The 17,962-nt window shown below is 38.0% G+C and overlaps 1 protein-coding gene across 1 annotated transcript in view; it reads right to left on the reverse strand.

Annotated features, from left to right (window-relative positions):
- The window catches only part of LOC135471785 (integrator complex subunit 1-like), a 41,184-nt gene that overhangs the window by 22,451 nt on the left and 771 nt on the right, over positions 1-17,962 (reverse strand). Inside the window, exons 2-21 of the mRNA XM_064751125.1 lie at positions 16,447-16,746; positions 15,771-15,967; positions 13,252-13,389; positions 12,691-12,853; positions 11,345-11,453; positions 11,026-11,212; positions 10,158-10,303; positions 9,831-9,972; positions 8,802-8,984; positions 8,488-8,596; positions 7,894-8,014; positions 7,482-7,559; positions 6,939-7,096; positions 6,593-6,689; positions 2,706-2,797; positions 2,354-2,411; positions 2,023-2,098; positions 1,781-1,902; positions 1,162-1,291; positions 479-655 (exon numbers count right to left, since the gene is read on the reverse strand). Coding sequence (XP_064607195.1) covers positions 479-655; positions 1,162-1,291; positions 1,781-1,902; positions 2,023-2,098; positions 2,354-2,411; positions 2,706-2,797; positions 6,593-6,689; positions 6,939-7,096; positions 7,482-7,559; positions 7,894-8,014; positions 8,488-8,596; positions 8,802-8,984; positions 9,831-9,972; positions 10,158-10,303; positions 11,026-11,212; positions 11,345-11,453; positions 12,691-12,853; positions 13,252-13,389; positions 15,771-15,967; positions 16,447-16,746 — 2,783 coding nt within the window. The remainder of the gene's footprint in view (positions 1-478; positions 656-1,161; positions 1,292-1,780; positions 1,903-2,022; positions 2,099-2,353; positions 2,412-2,705; positions 2,798-6,592; positions 6,690-6,938; positions 7,097-7,481; positions 7,560-7,893; positions 8,015-8,487; positions 8,597-8,801; positions 8,985-9,830; positions 9,973-10,157; positions 10,304-11,025; positions 11,213-11,344; positions 11,454-12,690; positions 12,854-13,251; positions 13,390-15,770; positions 15,968-16,446; positions 16,747-17,962) is intronic.

Consider the following 17,962-nt stretch of genomic DNA (forward strand, 5'->3'; position numbering starts at 1 on the left):
AATCTGGACAAAACAACCATTTTTAAAATTCTCAAATGCCAATATCCCATCACTGGCTTTGACCACAATGACTCTTTCCAAAACTTTTTACACTGTCAAACGAAATCCCGGTTGATTTACAATCGTTGCTTTCTGCTCAACGTCATTTTATTGACGTCAAATGTTCCATTCTCAGCACATCATGGTGATGTCACATTAAAGACAGTATGATGTTACAATAGAAACTAATACCCTGTAATAGTATATAGGTCATGCTACAATCCATTTCTGATGTAACAAAGTCCTGTTTCACACTATCGCCATCTTACGGGATTAAATAATATGCAGCCTCCCAATTACAGTTTGATTATCTTAATTACATTAATGTGATATACTTTTCACATTACATTAATGTGATATATGTATTCAAAGTGAGCAATGATTTTCATAATCTTCAGTCAGGTTAGAGTTACTCTGTACAATGCTGACATCAGCTCACCATTCTCTTGAGTTTGGTTTCCGGTTTGTTTTCGTCCTCCTCTTCCAGCTCTTTGGCGAGATCCTGTGGCGACTCATGCAGTAAGAATTCGCACAGGCACTGGACGGGTAGGACATCAAGGGACCCTTCACTGGACTCCACCAGGTCAGCCAGCCAAGGCATGGACCGAGATGTACCCTGCAACACATACAATAGGTATGATGACTCCCTCCCACCTGGTCTTGGAGGTTAGGCCAAGCTTATCTATGGTAAGGGTGTGTAACTCCAGTAGTCACATACCACTACCAAAACTCCTGTGAACTGTGTTGCATCCTGGCACATCATCGTGATATTAGGAGTGGCAGAGTAGGAAAAACATCATGATAATTAAGCCTGTTCAGATAATGTCAAAGCAGAGTAGAAATAAATCTATTTTGGAACAGAAGAATTCCCCACCTGACAATCAGGAAGTCTGGGTCACAACTCTTACGGAACATTTCTTTAATAACTCGCCTATCTCTTGATGATGTCTGACAGGACTTCTGGGGTGCAACTCTTGCAGAACATTTCTTTGATCACTCACCTGTCTCTTCATTAAGTCTGGGTTCCAACTTCTCTCAAATATTTTTTTCACCACTCACCTGTCCATTGAGTCTGTGAGTAAATCTGGATCATTACTTACAGAACATTTCTTCATCTCTCACCTGTCTTTTGATGATGTCTGACAGGAAATCTGGGTCGCGACTCTTACAGAACATTTCTCTGATGTTCAGGAGATTGGTCAATGTTTTCAGCTGTTCAAGCACAGCCTGAGGGGGACGTCTGGTTATACCACTACAACATCAACAAATTATTTCCTAAACAGTGCTGAGACATTTGATTCAGCACCAAAATTGGGAAAAATTTATAAAACAAGTTATTTATCATGTAAAAAAGGTGCGAATACCAATATTCAAGATATACAGATTCATTATCATCTGTAGGCACCTTTTGAAAAGAAGTTATGGCAGAAGAGAACCTTACATTGACTCAACCCTGCAGAAATTACAAGAAATCATTGCAAACTGAGCTTGACATTTCTGCCTAAAATCTGCTGTATTTCTATTAACAGAACAAACATTGCATCACAGCATACCTTCATGACAAACAAACCTTTGAAAACTAAGAAACTCTGTCTTCCAAAGGTTAGAACAAACATTTTTAGTAATAATGCTTGTTACATACTTGTTGCCACAAAAATAGTGGGGGAGCAGGTCAGACCACCATGGGACCAGTATGATATTTAAGCATGGTTTCCCAACTTCAAATGAGTTCATCACTTACCTGGGGTTCATGGTCGTCAGCTGTGCTATCAACAAACTGTTGTGCTCTGTTATTGTCATTTTACTGGCAGCAGCTAGGTGAGTCTCAAACTCCAGAATTTGCTGCTTTTCAAGTTGTTCTACCTACAAAAGATATGTCAAACATAACACAATTCAGAAACATTATCAACATCAATCCTAATCAGATATATATTACTGTGAAGTCTTTGCATATACCTGTAATGAACCTGACCAATCTCTTACCTGCAACTCTCTGTTTTTCATGTCCTCAATAATTTTATCATCGGAAGCTGTTGTAGGTGGTGGGAAGTCATAATTACTGAAAGATAAACGCAATTATAAGAACACATTAGAGAAATGATCCACACCACAACAAACTGAAATACAGGTACTACAGTGCTCGGAAAGAACTTCAGAACAATGGTATTAAAGTTTTTCGGAATAGACCATACTTAAATGAATAAAGGTTGGTAATTTATTCAGAGGTGTATGTAAACGTCATTCTGCACAAAACCGTAACTGCACAGCAGCAACAAAAAATATGACACATTCGAAAGAAAACATAACATCTTACTTTGTTATAACCATTTCAATCAGACACTTCAGTGTTGGGTAGTTGTCCGCAATTCGTCCTGCAAAAATATAAAGCAAGGGGGTAAATTAGGCTTAATTTCAAGATCAAACTGACTTGAACACATACCATTGGTTGGATGCAATAAATTTCAATACATGTCTATTATATTTTCCATAAACAAGACAAGAAGAATATTGTTTCCATCAAAGTAACAAAGTTTACAGATATGCACAGGCGAGTTGTAGATGTGGGAAAACAGATGATTTGACCCTTGATTTTATCATATTAGGTTAATGAAGATAACAGACTTGCTGTAGTACAATATAAAATCAATTTTTGAGTTTGTACTAACCAAAGGTAGTGGGATTATAGGCTGTGATGATGAGTAACATGCTCCAGGCTCTCCAGTACAGGGCAGAGATAGCCAGTGAGGGCGGTTGATACCTACAACAACAACAGAGAATTTAAGAGTCATGCATATATGAAATTATAAAACTGTCACAGATACTGAATTCACATTACTGTATGTACGAACTTCTACAATAAAATTTATTAAAGAAAAATTTTGATTGTGGTAGTAGAGACAGGATGTTATATACATCTAGTGGTTATGTTTCCTATGACTTTCATTGGGCCCAAATTGTTTGTTTGATGTTACAAGCCCTTTATAACAAAAGAGAAATCATAGAATCCTGTTCAAATGATTCATCATAAGTAAACTTGCTCAACACTGATTAGAACTATATTTATATTTTATTGGCAATTCTGAAAATAAATATTCCTTTCAATAAAACCACCAGGAAAACATTTGTTAAACATTTTTATGAGTACTACGGCATAATTTAAATTAACAGTTTGCACTAGCCTTTTCAGGACCTGTACAGAGGGGGCAAACGTTTGAAAATATAACCAAAATCCAGTCAGGCTTATACTTTTGATGGAGTGAAGTGGAACCTCATGACCTAATCAAATCAAATCTATACTGAGAAATCTGTTTTCATTTTCCTATATTTCCTAATTTTAATTAAACTTTATGAGATTTAGGGGATTCTTCCTTTGTGTGAATGATCAACTATTTATTCTGTCTTAATACATCATTTAATGTACTTGCTTGTCTAAAAGTATGAGGAGTGTAAGCACCCAAGTGAGCATCAGCTCAGATCACCAGCTTTGACCTACTTTACAGTCCAAAACATTCATACAGGAGATAGAGGAGAGACAAAATCATATCGTGTTGCATGAAGAATAATGGATGGAACATATCAACTTTGTCTTTGTATGTGAACTTTCCTGTATCCACTTAGAAATGCACCTGACCTTTCTAGTGTCACTAGCATTATTTTCACTTCACAACAATGATACAGTTTCTATCCACCACATTTTTCTCAGCATCTGCCAGTGGTGATCTCAATGACAGTTTAGGAAATTATACCAATCTACTCCCAGCTACATGCTCCCTAGCACAGAGTTTTGACCAGGAGAAAAGGTATTCACACACCTAATTAACATTTTTTGAAATTTTGGCCTCTCTCGAACGGTATCTTTCCAAAGGGGCTCTGTTGGTGATTCTTTGATAACGTACACATAGGTTTAAAACAAAAATTTTCCATTTTGATCATGTTTCAGCAGATATTATGGTTTAAGGCCTCAGTTTGTCATCGTGATAATACCAGTCCAGGACTGAATTAATTTAATTCACAAAAAATAAAATAATAAAATAGGGATTTAAGTAAGTGGGTTACACATAGAACCTCACCTATAGCTTGAGCGATTTGTCCTTAGAGGAAGGCCTATAGGCCTGTGTCCAAATTTTGTCAGTGTTCGTAAACATTTTGCGCCGCTTATTAACCAGAGCAACACAATTTTCAGCAATTCAATTTCGCGAGATTGGGTATGGCACAATGTTTATCTCACAAAATGAGTAATTAATTTGAAATCTTGACTTCCTATGGAAAAACAAGGACACCTGTCATCAGTTCAGTAAAGTGTGCATCCCCGAAAAATATAGCAACACTATGGGTAGACCTATCCAGTTGGATACGGATGAAAACACTTCACAGGTATTTTGATCTACGGGTATCAAACACCACTATAAGGCCGGCTTTGTTCAACAGAGGGAGAGGAAATTGTTAGCCAGAAAATCGGCTGTGAACTTTTAATATTTGTCTAGTTCACAGTCAAGAAGCAATCCATAGTAAACTGTATTTGGGAACAGAGACTTCCGCTGACTTTCTCAGAGGAACGAAAATACGGGAAAATACTAACGTGTCATTGGCAAAAGTCAAGTGAATTATATTCACCGAAGGTGGTCTTCTGGACAATTTTTATCTCATTCCATGGGGCATACGAGTGGTAATTCCATAATATCTCACTTTCTGAGCCCTACTCACAAATGTGTAGCTATTGTTTTCGTGAATTTTCATTTTAAAAGCACTCCATACTTCTATCAACTCAACAATTAGCTTTCAAAACAACATCGTTGTCCACCCTTGCATGCTGAGCTCTTCTATAGATTGGAATACTTAAATAACGTTGCAATATATTTTTACATGATGTCAGATTCTCAACATACTAATTTAGGGCAATCAGGAAGACCGCATCATGCGGCAAGTAGCTCAAAGCAGACCTTACTTTCGAATTTGACTGAGATTTTCTGAAGAAATATCAAATAAAGGTTAATGTAAATAGTTGCAAAAGGTGCATAAATGTCTAAGCTTGCGGACAGACCGTGTATTAAGTAAATTTGATATTTGCCTATGGGGTAGATGAATACAGATACAATGTCATACTCGGGTGCACACATTGTGTCTGTATTCAGGATGGCAGTGGTCTCCGCGTATCAGTAATTATATTTGCCTATGGGGTAGATGAATACAGATACAATGTCATACTCGGGTGCACACATTGTGTCTGTATTCAGGATGGCAGTGGTCTCCGCGTATCAGTAATTATATTTGCCTATGGGGTAGATGAATACAGATACAATGTCATACTCGGGTGCACACATTGTATCTGTATTCAGGATGGCAGTGGTCTCCGCGTATCAGTAATTATATTTGCCTATGGGGTAGATGAATACAGATACAATGTCATACTCGGGTGCACACATTGTGTCTGTATTCAGGATGGCAGTGGTCTCCGCGTATCAGTAATTATATTTGCCTATGGGGTAGATGAATACAGATACAATGTCATAATCGGGTACACACATTGTATCTGTATTCAGGATGGCAGTGGTCTCCGCGTATCAGTAATTATATTTGCCTATGGGGTAGATGAATACAGATACAATGTCATACTCGGGTGTACACATTGTGTCTGTATTCAGGATGGCAGTGGTCTCCGCGTATCAGTAATTATATTTGCCTATGGGGTAGATGAATACAGATACAATGTCATAATCGGGTACACACATTGTATCTGTATTCAGGATGGCAGTGGTCTCCGCGTATCAGTAATTATATTTGCCTATGGGGTAGATGAATACAGATACAATGTCATACTCGGGTGCACACATTGTATCTGTATTCAGGATGGCAGTGGTCTCCGCGTATCAGTAATTATATTTGCCTATGGGGTAGATGAATACAGATACAATGTCATACTCGGGTGCACACATTGTATCTGTATTCAGGATGGCAGTGGTCTCCGCGTATCAGTAATTATATTTGCCTATGGGGTAGATGAATACAGATACAATGTCATACTCGGGTGCACACATTGTATCTGTATTCAGGATGGCAGTGGTCTCCGCGTATCAGTAATTATATTTGCCTATGGGGTAGATGAATACAGATACAATGTCATACTCGGGTGCACACATTGTGTCTGTATTCAGGATGGCAGTGGTCTCCGCGTATCAGTAATTATATTTGCCTATGGGGTAGATGAATACAGATACAATGTCATAATCGGGTACACACATTGTGTCTGTATTCAGGATGGCAGTGGTCTCCGCGTATCAGTAATTATAAGCCATCCTTAGGCTGGGTTTTCAGAAATTCTTCATCTCGAAAGAATGCCCATCACCAGAGCGACAATTCATGCAAACGATCGGTAAAACAAAAAATAAATAAATAAATAATATTAAATGAAATAAAATAAAATAATTTGGCATCTGTAAAAACACAAAAAAAAGAATTTTGGTTGAGGCCTTTTTGAAGTGACCGTCGCATAACATCGAACATATAACATTTTAATTTTGGCCTTGATGAATGTGGTAGATCAGCAGTAATTCACCCTTTAGGAAGCACAGTGTTCTCAGGATGGCGATAGGCACATAGGTTCAGCAAGGCATCAATGAATTCCAACCTTTCAACTCGCAAAACCTCATGACCTGCAAAACAAAGTGATCATTCATCACTGATATCAAAGACAGTTTCAGCAATGATTGTGTCAGATTTTAAAAAGATACATTGCAGAAAATGTAAATCACATTCGGTGTTCACACTTTTGTTAATATCCATGACATTCAAGTCACAAAACAAATGGACAGAACCATTATGGAAAATTCCCCACACAAAATGGAATATTTTTAAATACACGTAAATTCTTCTCCTTTACAGAAAAACATAACATGTCTCACCATCCATGTGTAACATAGCAGCCCGTTTGACCAGTGTATGGGCCAGGTCCATGGCATCAGGGGCATTAACAGGTAAGTCTCTGGACAAACCTATCACCAGTATCCTCATCAGGGTGTCTTCTAACACAGGTGCTTCAGAGGCCAGCTTCAATAACACACTAAAAACCAGCATTTTAACCATTTTATGGATACTTGAAAACCTAACTACAACTCAAATTCATAATTCTGAATTCTGGAAAAATTAATAACAATCTACAATCTCACATGCAAGAATTAATCAATACCTGGTTTAAAAAAACACAGCCAGTTTAATGATTGTCACAGCTCTTTCAGAATAAAATAACATTGCACATATAAGACGTATTCTAGTGAGATTCTTCAAAATTAAGAACATCAAATGATTTGCTCTATTTAGATCACTGAACTTCATGCCAGTCACATATACATAATCTGTGACCAGATAAGATATTCTGGAAGCAAGAGATATCTCATGATAACACCTGTTCTGAGCAATGTTAACCCGAAGTACAATAATCTCCTTACCCACGGTCCCCCTCAGGGGGCCAATTGTCTTTGTTGTAATAGTGCTCTGGAGATTCCATAAACAAGACCTTCCTCAGACTGAAAATATACACACAGACACAATATACAGTGCATTTATTGTATAACCTTAGCACAAGTTCTTCTTTTAAAAACAATGAAATGTAAACAAGAAGGCCATGAAGATTTTACATCCAACGTTTAACATCTACGTTATATCTTGATACAACCTTACAAGTACACAAATGTATGTACTCTCAAAGCCTTCCTCCAAGACAAAACTGCACTTGTCTGATAAGCTTCACACTACAGACAGACACAGTGAGTGGGATGTACATCCAATCAGTTAGCACGAAATGAGCGATGCAAGTACATAAGTAGCTGATCGATAAAATTACGATTGTCACGTCCTTACCAATGCATGTAGTCCTGAGGTTTCAACTCTATTAGTTTTGGGACCACAGTGTGAAGCCACCACACAGAATCTCTCTCTATAATTGCAGCTTGACTTCGGTGATGAAACAGAGCATCCAAATCTACAAAATATCCACACTACATTAGCTGTTCACCAAATTTTATGTCCCATTGTTACCAAGCTTCAAATAAAATCATAAAACTCACAAAATATAAGGACACATCCATGTACATGCAAGATAGCAGAGATTTGTTGAACATCCAGCAAAACTTGTCTCCCTGATGTGCTGCTTCAAATAAGATAACAAAGTATCCAGCAACATGTAGAAAACACATGATTCCAACATAGTTGAAGCAATATTTAAATAACCAGGAGAAGAAATTTGTTTCTTTGTATTACTCATTATAAGAATCAGAATGAAGAAATGGTTTCTACTTTATTAAAGTATGTAATTTCAATGACCAAGCTAAAATTATTTGAAAAATATCTGAATCCACTTCATTTTCAAATCAATCTCAAGCACCAGAAAAATACTTTCATTTTGCTTGTACGTTCTGTAATTACAATTAATAGATTATTTTAGCCCATAATCACCTCTTCTTTCCCCACGGGCCTGTGCTGTAGCAGCCTCCCTCACTGCAGGGGTCACCCCCAAGAGAATACTGAGGGTGATCAGGTCCACAATAGAGTTAACATAGCGCTCCTGTAAAACAGATTGAAGTAAGAAAGGGAAGCAGCCCTACCCTGTTGTTAAGACATGCAGGGAATTCAATGTGTTGTTATATTAACTATCACACCATAAAAGCGGTGTAACAAAACAACATCAATACTACGAATATGTCCCACATCAACCACTGATGTACATAGCAGGACTGTGTGATGACAAACTGTTGTACCAAAGCCTGTACCTTGAAGGGCGGTTCCATGTCCACAAATTTGGCCTCTGTTCGTTCTTGCATCATGCCCAGACAGAAATGAGAGAACGTTAAGTCATGACGGAGTGACCGGACGATTTCCCGCAGCAATGCGCGCAGAGCTCTTAGGTAGTCATCTTTGTTCACCAACAGGTCCTGGAAGATCTCTGCCAACACCTGACATGAAACGGTTATTAAAGGTGATCTGTACACATAAAAAAATTTGACTGAAAGATGGGTTTAATTTATACAGAAGCATTCACACTGAAAATGTCTACTATATTCACAATATTCATAATGGCTGACCAAAACTTAGATTTGGTATGATGTCAAGCTACCAAACAGCTTGTCTGTCAGAGACATATGAAAACAAAACTTGAGCTCGATACGAAAGTAATTTTTAAGGTACAACCCCTAACATGGGGTATGACATAAGCTTAAAATGGAAATGATGACAAATTCTCACTAACATTTATCCAGTTCACGACACTGTGTTTAATAATAATAATTCTTTATTTCAGACTGAACAGTCCAGATCAAAAATTAATGGAGAAAAAGAGATATAAAGATGCATAACTTATTTGACAGGTATAATTATTTATTTATTTGATTGATGTTTTATGCCGTACTCAAGAATATTTCACTTATACAACGGCGGCCAGCATTATGGTGGGAGGAAACTTGACAGGTATAAAATGCACAGTAAATGTTTAGACCATCACCAAAAATATGTTCACTGACCTTGCAACCACTTTTATTGAAATTGTAACATTGTGTAACATTCTTTTTCTCTCTTTCTCATTGCCCAGAAAAATTTTTTTACACATTCATGTGTAAGATCCACATCAAATACACTTGTTTCCATTGTTAAAATGTGAGACCTTGGGCCAGGTGACAATGGAATCTTGCCAACATCAGGCAATACCATGATAATCCGTTAAATTACACTGCATGAATGTGTAAAGCAGGGATAAATGACCACAGCATCCAGCAGACAAACCAGTTCTGTGAACTTCCGCTAACCTTGGCAGCCTTTTCAGCATCCTGTTGGAAGATAGCCACCAGCAGAGGCATGTTGTTTGGGTTTCGGGCCGTGGACAACTCATTATATATCGTGTGTGTCAGGATTAGTTTCATGTTGTCAGGGTGTTGTGACATAAGCTCTCTGAAGAAAACCAAAAAAGGAGAAATGCTAAAATAGTAACAATTCTGTTTGAATGTACTGCAGTGTACAATCATCAAGATTTAACACTTGCAGCAGATCAATACCTATTAAGGCTTAAGGGAAATTCCACAAGTTAATAAACAGCCTAGTATTAACTTTAACCTGAACATGATTGTCAGACTCACCGTATAGATAGCAGGAAGTGGTTGATGAGAGCCTTTGTTTTCAGTCGGATCTTGAGGAGCTGTTTGATCACCTCTACATCACTCTTGTCATGCTGGGCACAGTTCAGACACACAGACATCAGCAGGTCCTGTGCTGCTTTAGCTTGCTGTTAACATCACAAAGAGTACTAATAGTAAGAAAAGATATGTGTACTTGTATGCAAGGACTGATTAAGAAGTCAGCAAGAACAAAAATATCTGTGCATTTCACTCCTGCTTTTTCTTATGAAGTTCAATATTTATTTATTTATTTATTTGATTGGTGTTTTACACCGTACTCAAGAATATTTCACCCAGGACCATCCGTAGGTAGCTGGCAGACCATCCCAAATACAGCCGCAGAGGAAGCCAGCATGAACTGGACTTGAACTCACAGCGACCCCATTGGTGAGAGGCTCCTGGGTCATTACGCTGCGCTAGAATGCTAACCAACTGTGCCACGGAGGCCCCTGAAGTTCAATAGTATGATTTGATGGCTGTTCATAAATTGATGACATTGATCCTGGACATATAAAATTATATATGCACACATGTAAGCTTGTAAGGAATGTTTTGTGTAATTTAAATTATCTTGTTTTAACGATACCATAATTTAAATGATAATGATTCAAATTTATTAACATATGAGGGTGTAGCATCATTTTCAAGACTATTCCCCATAATGAGCATGGAAACCATCAGCACATCATTTTTATGCAAAATATATTGACCTTGCAAGAGAAAGAGACAAATTACTGTTGCAAAATAAACAGCAAAAGTGAACTCAAAAGGCCCAAAGCCAAAAAGTTGATTTTTGCAAAACAGGAAATGAGAGGCAATGTGAGATTACCTTGGGGTTCTGTAGCCACATCTCTAGTCTCTGGGATGCCAAGAGTCGCACTTCAGCATAGCCACAGGTTGCTGTCATCAAGCGTATCAGGTTTCGAGAGGCAGGGTCCAACGGCTGACGGCGATTAAAATGATCACGTATCACATCTGTTACATATGTCTCTATAACATCCTGCTGGTAGGGATACCTGAAAATATCAAAGTCACAACCTGAATGACTAACCTTGCAAAAATGACATTTGTACAGAATCATTTTTAGTCAATGGAGAAAGTGTTTTAATGTTTGAAAGGCCTACCTGACAGAAAAAGGTTCCACCTACCTTGGAAATATAGTTACATTCTGAGAAGACTCTGAAGCTGAAGAAAGCTGCATTTTTTCTGAATCATTGCTTTTCTCATCATCTTCAAACAAGAATGCAGCTGGGCTTGCTGAAAATGATTAACAAATAAGATGTGCAAGCTAGTTCAAAGCAATACTCTAGCTATTTCTTTACTGTAAAGTACTTTTTATTCGCTGGAATTTATTTTTGCGGATTTTCTCCCAAAAACAACTACTATTTGTGTATTTAAGAGAATACTGAAAAACAGTTCTTAAAATCTTCAAAATTTTCCAAGATATAATACGGTCGAAATTATTCAAGCACTTAAAACAGGTATCATCAAGGGTGGCTTTAATCCTCCTTTGTTTCCTGCAGTGTCGCTAATCCTCACGATCTCTGGATCAGAGATTAAAACAATGGGGGAAGGGTTATCACTACATAAGAAGATTACTTTTGCACCTAGTAAAGCAGTACTCAAACAGGTGTCACCTCTTTTTGAATGACTGATGAGCACTGTTAAACACCTGGCAAAGTGAGCTGTCACCTTTTGAGCAGTTTAACGCAAAACATATGAATTCACCATTATCAGCACCAGTCACTAATTCTTTATCAAGCAACACGGTAAGTTTTGTATTGTTTTCAGTTTCAATCATCCTCTGCAGCAGGTCAGAATCCGCAAACATTGCTATAGCTGTCAAACGGCCTTTGTCTTGTTGTACACACTTCACAGTTTGTTAGAAGCCCACTCACTGGACCACAGGAGAGATACAGCCAATGGGATAGTGTGTATCAGAGCGACATTCATTAGAATCCTGCACATGCTACTTTCTACTTTTCTTTTCACTTTACGAGCATAGCGAAGATCAAACTAAAGACAAATAAACTCCCACGCCAAATGAACTACTTCACAGTATTTATTCATTTATTTGACTGGTGTTTAACAACGTACCCCAGAATATTTCAATTACATTACAAAGACCAGCATTATGGTTGGAGGAAACCAAGCAGAGCCCAGGGGAAACCATCATGAGACGGATCTGAACTCACAGCAACTGGATTGGAGACAACATAGTTATACATGAATTTGAGGCTGAAAAGGCATTTTCATTCCTCCAATGCACTAGCTATTTTGTCCAAACAGAACACACCTTAGGCCAGATTGCCAACATAACTGCAAAGATACCAGCAGCTGAATAAACAATGAATAAATACAAAACTACTTTTTACATCTGTACATTGTACTTCAGACAAAACAGCATAAAAAAAAATTTGTGACTTCTCTGAATTTTAAATCCCTTATTTTTGAGATCTCGTTGAGACCAGGACAGATATGAGTGAGAACTTACAAGAGCCAGACTGCTCCCCTGTCTTCCCATTATCAGATTGCAGCATTAGACTGGAGCGAGGGGGTAACTTTGTGCTGAAAGCTGTCTGTATGTTATCCACGAATCCTTTAGTATCCTCACGATCTACCCACACACGCTCGCCAAGGGAGTCCTCAATGTACACCTTTGTAAGAAACAACTTACATGTGTCTTATAAAACTTGAGTAAGGCCTTATAACTGATAAACAAAATTTTTTTTACAAACATACAAAAAGTTACAAGACACAGAGGACATAAGACACATATCCAGTAGATACATACATATCTACAAAGAGCTTATTTTCTATATTAAAACACTGGTGTTCAAAATGACCAAATCTTCTGAAAGGCATATACCCAATCCAATCAATAACCCAAAGACTAAACTATCATACCGATTGTTTTGTTGCATATATAAGTAATCACATAATCAATCTCTGAACATCTGGATGGTCTACTAGTTCTTTTGGCACTTGTAAATACACTGCCAAACTGATTTTAGTTTCTCAACAATCCAAACATCTAATCTTCACCACAGCCTACCTTGACAAACTCCTCCGGCCAATTCTCCTCTTCCATGTATGCGGCTAGCATCACATTACACGCCAACACTGACACCAACGGGTTCCCCTTGGCTTTGAAGTTAATTGTCGCATCTCGCTTTAATAAGCTGCAGAAGGCCTAAATCCAGAAAAGTATATGTTCATGATTAATTTATTTATCTATTTTTATATATTTATTTATGGTAATGACCTAATGTTTCACCTGTGAGATAATGTTCTTTACTTTAGCATGATTTGAGTTGGCGGCAAGATGACAGTCAAAGGTGATTAGCTCCTGTCTGTTTTATTACCCTGTATGGCAGCTCTCGTCGCTACTCTAGTCAAGTCACTGACCTCGAGGTGTGCAGATACCATGTGCATCTTTAATTATACCCATGAGTTAAACCGCATGACTAGTTCAGGCGATGACAACCTGTAAATTCCAAACACAGTCTGAATGGATGGACATACCAAACAAGCCATAAATAATGCACACTGCTGGCCTCCATTTAAACAGCGAACAATCACAGCACTATCTGGCGAATGATTGTCTGTTCACGCACATTTTGATTTTCGTTACAATCAGAACTGTACTCCTAGTGCAGAAGAGTTACCTTCACGCATTTTTAAATCGGGACCTTCCCACTAAACACAGAAAACGCACTCAAAACAAGGCTTCAGAAAACTACGATTTATTTCTTGACCTCTTTTCGGTAGCATTGGGTGCAAGTTTGGCATATCAGGAGCCAAACAGGATTTATTTTTGTCGCATTAGGTGTTCGCAAAACACTGACATCGGGGTCACTAGCTATGCATCAAAATAAAATGCATTTTTTATGATTACCGGTTTGCAAATTTACCCAAATGTGATTTACGTGACCTAAGTGACAGATAAGATTACTTTTTTGCCTCTCACCGGTAAAAAATAACACCATCGACAGGTAGGCATGTGGAAATTTCGAGCCCTATGATTGAAAGTTATTTGATTTATCTGATTGGTTTTTTACACCATACTCAAGAATATTTCACTTATACGATGACAGCCAGCATTATGATGGGAGGAAACCAGGCATAGCCTGACAAAACCCCATGACTATCCACAGGTTGCTGGCAGATCTTCCCACGTAGAGCTGGAGAGGAAGCCAGCAAATTGTCTCTATCAAGCAGTCTGACATCATCCGCTGGTAATTTGCAAGTAAAGATTCGTGGTGTGTTAAATTCTGTTATAGAAGGGCTCTGCGATTTAATGGATATTTGACATGCCAATCCACATGTGTAAAGGTATTGGGTAGTCACACTCAATCTTGAGAGAGCTTTCTCCTAAATTCCCATTTATACCAAAATGGCAATCATAAAAACAATCAAGGTGCACCTGTTGTAAAGTACATGTACTAAATTCATTATGATTCAAACTCAGGAAAACAGGCAATGCTGATGATAGGAGCAAAGACTGACTGCTAAGTGAAGCGTTAGTTTGTTTATTGCATTTGCAAACTGTCCATGTAATCCCCTGGCCACCCCTGATACTTGCCCATGGTGCGCAGTCAGTAAGAACCACAATCAACACAATGAATCACGGGATACAATAAACTTAGCAAGACTGAGGCGAAACTTTAGGTAATTTACCATACTGTTGTTTCAAGTAACACACAAGAATTTTTCATTTAAAATTAAATGGCAATAAGTTTTATTGATGGCGGGAACGTAAATACCTGGGACAAGGTAATCACACAAGACAGCTCACTAACATACTTTCTTCAACTCCGTTCAACAACACTCAACACCATCCAACTTTGTTGAATCGGAAATGTGCGTGTGTATTTTTTGTCAGTAAGTTGAGTCAAGTTAAGTGAATGTAACCAATCAGCGTGTGTGTAGAAATAATGTGACCGTCTTAAGGCACGTGACCTGGGCACATTGGCAGCACCAAAGGTGAAAGAGAGATACTGGTCTGACGATGAGACAGTTTAGCTGAAACAGGAGTATGGCCAAGGCAATAAATGCAGCCGATGAACCCACATCATGATTCTTTCGGACGCTCGACATTGTATCTCATGCATTGGAGAGAAAGGGAGAAAAATTTCCCTATACGGCATTCACATTGCTGAGTCAACAAAATTTGAATGATGTTGGATAGTCTGGAAAGGGCTTAAGACTGACACTTGCACACCATATTGATAGAGGACAAGTGGTCTCCAACAAATGTAATACCCGTAACATGTAGATGACTATACTGAAAGTACAATCACCTTTAAAAGCCTTTCAACTAATTTACTTTCTCTCAACTTACAAACAAATGAGAGTACATAAAAGTATAATGTGCTATTTTGCCCTTATTAGAATTAGCAACCAGCATAATTTATTTCAACATGATATCTGTTGGCAAAATCTTGTTGATGTATCTTCAGGGTAAGTTACTTGAAAATACATCCAATATACAACTTTCCATTTTATAGGAATATCTATACTTTTGTCTCATATCTATTGGCAACCTGGACACCAAGTTCATATAATTTTTACCTCAATGATCAGTTCACTCCCAAAGAGAAGAGGCCTAGTTTTGCTCAGGTACATGAGAGTTAGGTGCACAGCCTGGTCTGGTTTGAAACGACACATCCTCAGATGTTTGACTGAGCCACATAGAAGCCGCTCCACTCTCTCATCATCAGAATCTCTCTCAGATTCTAGTATCTGGTCCAAAAAAGTCAGAGGCTCAACTGAAAAAAATATACAGTTACATGGAGTTCAAACTATTGGTGGCGTGATCCTCTTGTCTTGGTATACATATACATGTAAGTTTCATCAAAGAAAACGTTACTTTGCTGGACATGTTACGATTGCTCTTGAGATACACTGGTATACTTTTAGTATGCAAGCTACTATTATTGATACTTGGAGATTTATTCAAAACTTTAACTCTTTTTCAAGACAAATTAAAAGAAACTGGAGATTAATAATTTATTTCTTATGTTCTGAAACAATGCATCTTAACATTGCATCCTTGTACAGGAATCGTTTTACATATGAGATTAAGCTTGTAAGAAATATTAAAGTACACAAAATGTCAATTTAAAACCAGCTAGCATGAAATGTTAAACATTTTAACAATCAATGCCTATATCAGTACATGTACTCAAATAGCTAACATTAATGGCACAGGTTATGAACACAGTGGTCGACAATGCAGTGAACAAACCATCTATTGCAGATTCTTCAAACTGTAAAGTCTGGAGTGAGGGAGAGCCGCGTCTTTCCACCTCAGAAGACCGACCAAGTGGAGTAAAGGTCTGTCCTTGACCCAGCAGTTTTGGTCTCTTAGGAGCCAGACCCAAACCTGAAGTCCCAGGGGCCTCTCTTTTCCGGTCCCCCAGTAGTAAAGGGGCCTTCCTGCCCAGGGGCTGTGCACTTGGAGCTCCTGAGTGTCTCAGGTCAGACTCTGATCCAGAGCGTGCCTGGGACTTTCCTAATGCAATGAAATCCCCAGGAGGTGGATGACCTGCAAAGACAAAAATACAGGCTTAGAGTATCATCTGACTTACATCATATTTTTGTTCTCATTATTCCTACAAAGTTGGTTTGGGAAATCTCTGAATAATCCTTCAGTTTAAGCAGAGCAGCAATTCCTCACAGGGATCTATCTTCACCCTGCTGTAGCCTACTGCTGTATACAGGCAAAATTTTCTTATCCCACATAAAACAACCAGCAGCATGGCAAAAATTCCAACTCAACTTTTTACCTCATATTCTATCTACTGTACTTTCGCAAATTCCATGTGTGACAGATAATCTGTAATTTATTTGGGAAGGGAAGAAAACTTCTTTTCTATCTGATTTCCTTGTGCAGTATGCTCTGTTAATCATGATCACCCACAGCAACTTTAAAATGTTCACTTTTTGACAATTTGCATTCCCACTTCATTTGCTGTTTATCCCTCTCTCTGCATGAATTTCCATACCATATAAAGTTGGTTCTATGTAATTATGTTTTTATACAACAGAAATGAATATGTACTAATATCTAAACAAGTTCTCCCTCAACATTGTAGCACTGTCCACTTTACAATATAAAGGTTGACACTTTTCATAACCTCTGTCAAATGACTGCTGTGTTAACAACATATGTATGTTTCACCAATTTCCCTGGACCGGAAATTGTTATTAAGATGGCAGCCAAACTGAATGCAGCCATTCCTGTTGAGTTGTCTATGTGATGCATGGACCATCTTGATATAGCCCTGTTTTAGAGTTCAATGATCATCACAGTTAAAAGAAAGATGGTTATGTGTAGCATGCATAGTCAAATGAATAACTGTGACCAGTGCATTTATCATTCAACCTAATGATGTTTTTGAACATAGGATGATACACAGTGAAGTATATCTCCCAAGGCCTATACTGGCATAGAAATAGAAAGGGTTTACAGAAAATCATGATACAATAGCAGATATCCAAAATTAACTGATGCAAGCATGCAAAAAATTGAAGAGAGCAGAGTGAATGCAAACTGCTAGCTAGTCCAGATTTTCTGACTAGCACTTAATTGCAGCAGATATTGTGATAAGGCTAACATCATACTGAGGCTCTAGTCAGACGTCGCTCCATTTAACATCATTAAGAGTTTGCAGACAACATTCAGCTAGTACAGATTTACCCACCGTATCTTCTTGTTTCACCTAAATCCAAATACTTATTGTCATTTGCTCCTTGTCCAC

This window comes from Liolophura sinensis, chromosome 1 (genome assembly GCF_032854445.1).
Source record: "Liolophura sinensis isolate JHLJ2023 chromosome 1, CUHK_Ljap_v2, whole genome shotgun sequence".
Lineage (NCBI taxonomy): Eukaryota > Metazoa > Mollusca > Polyplacophora > Chitonida > Chitonidae > Liolophura > Liolophura sinensis.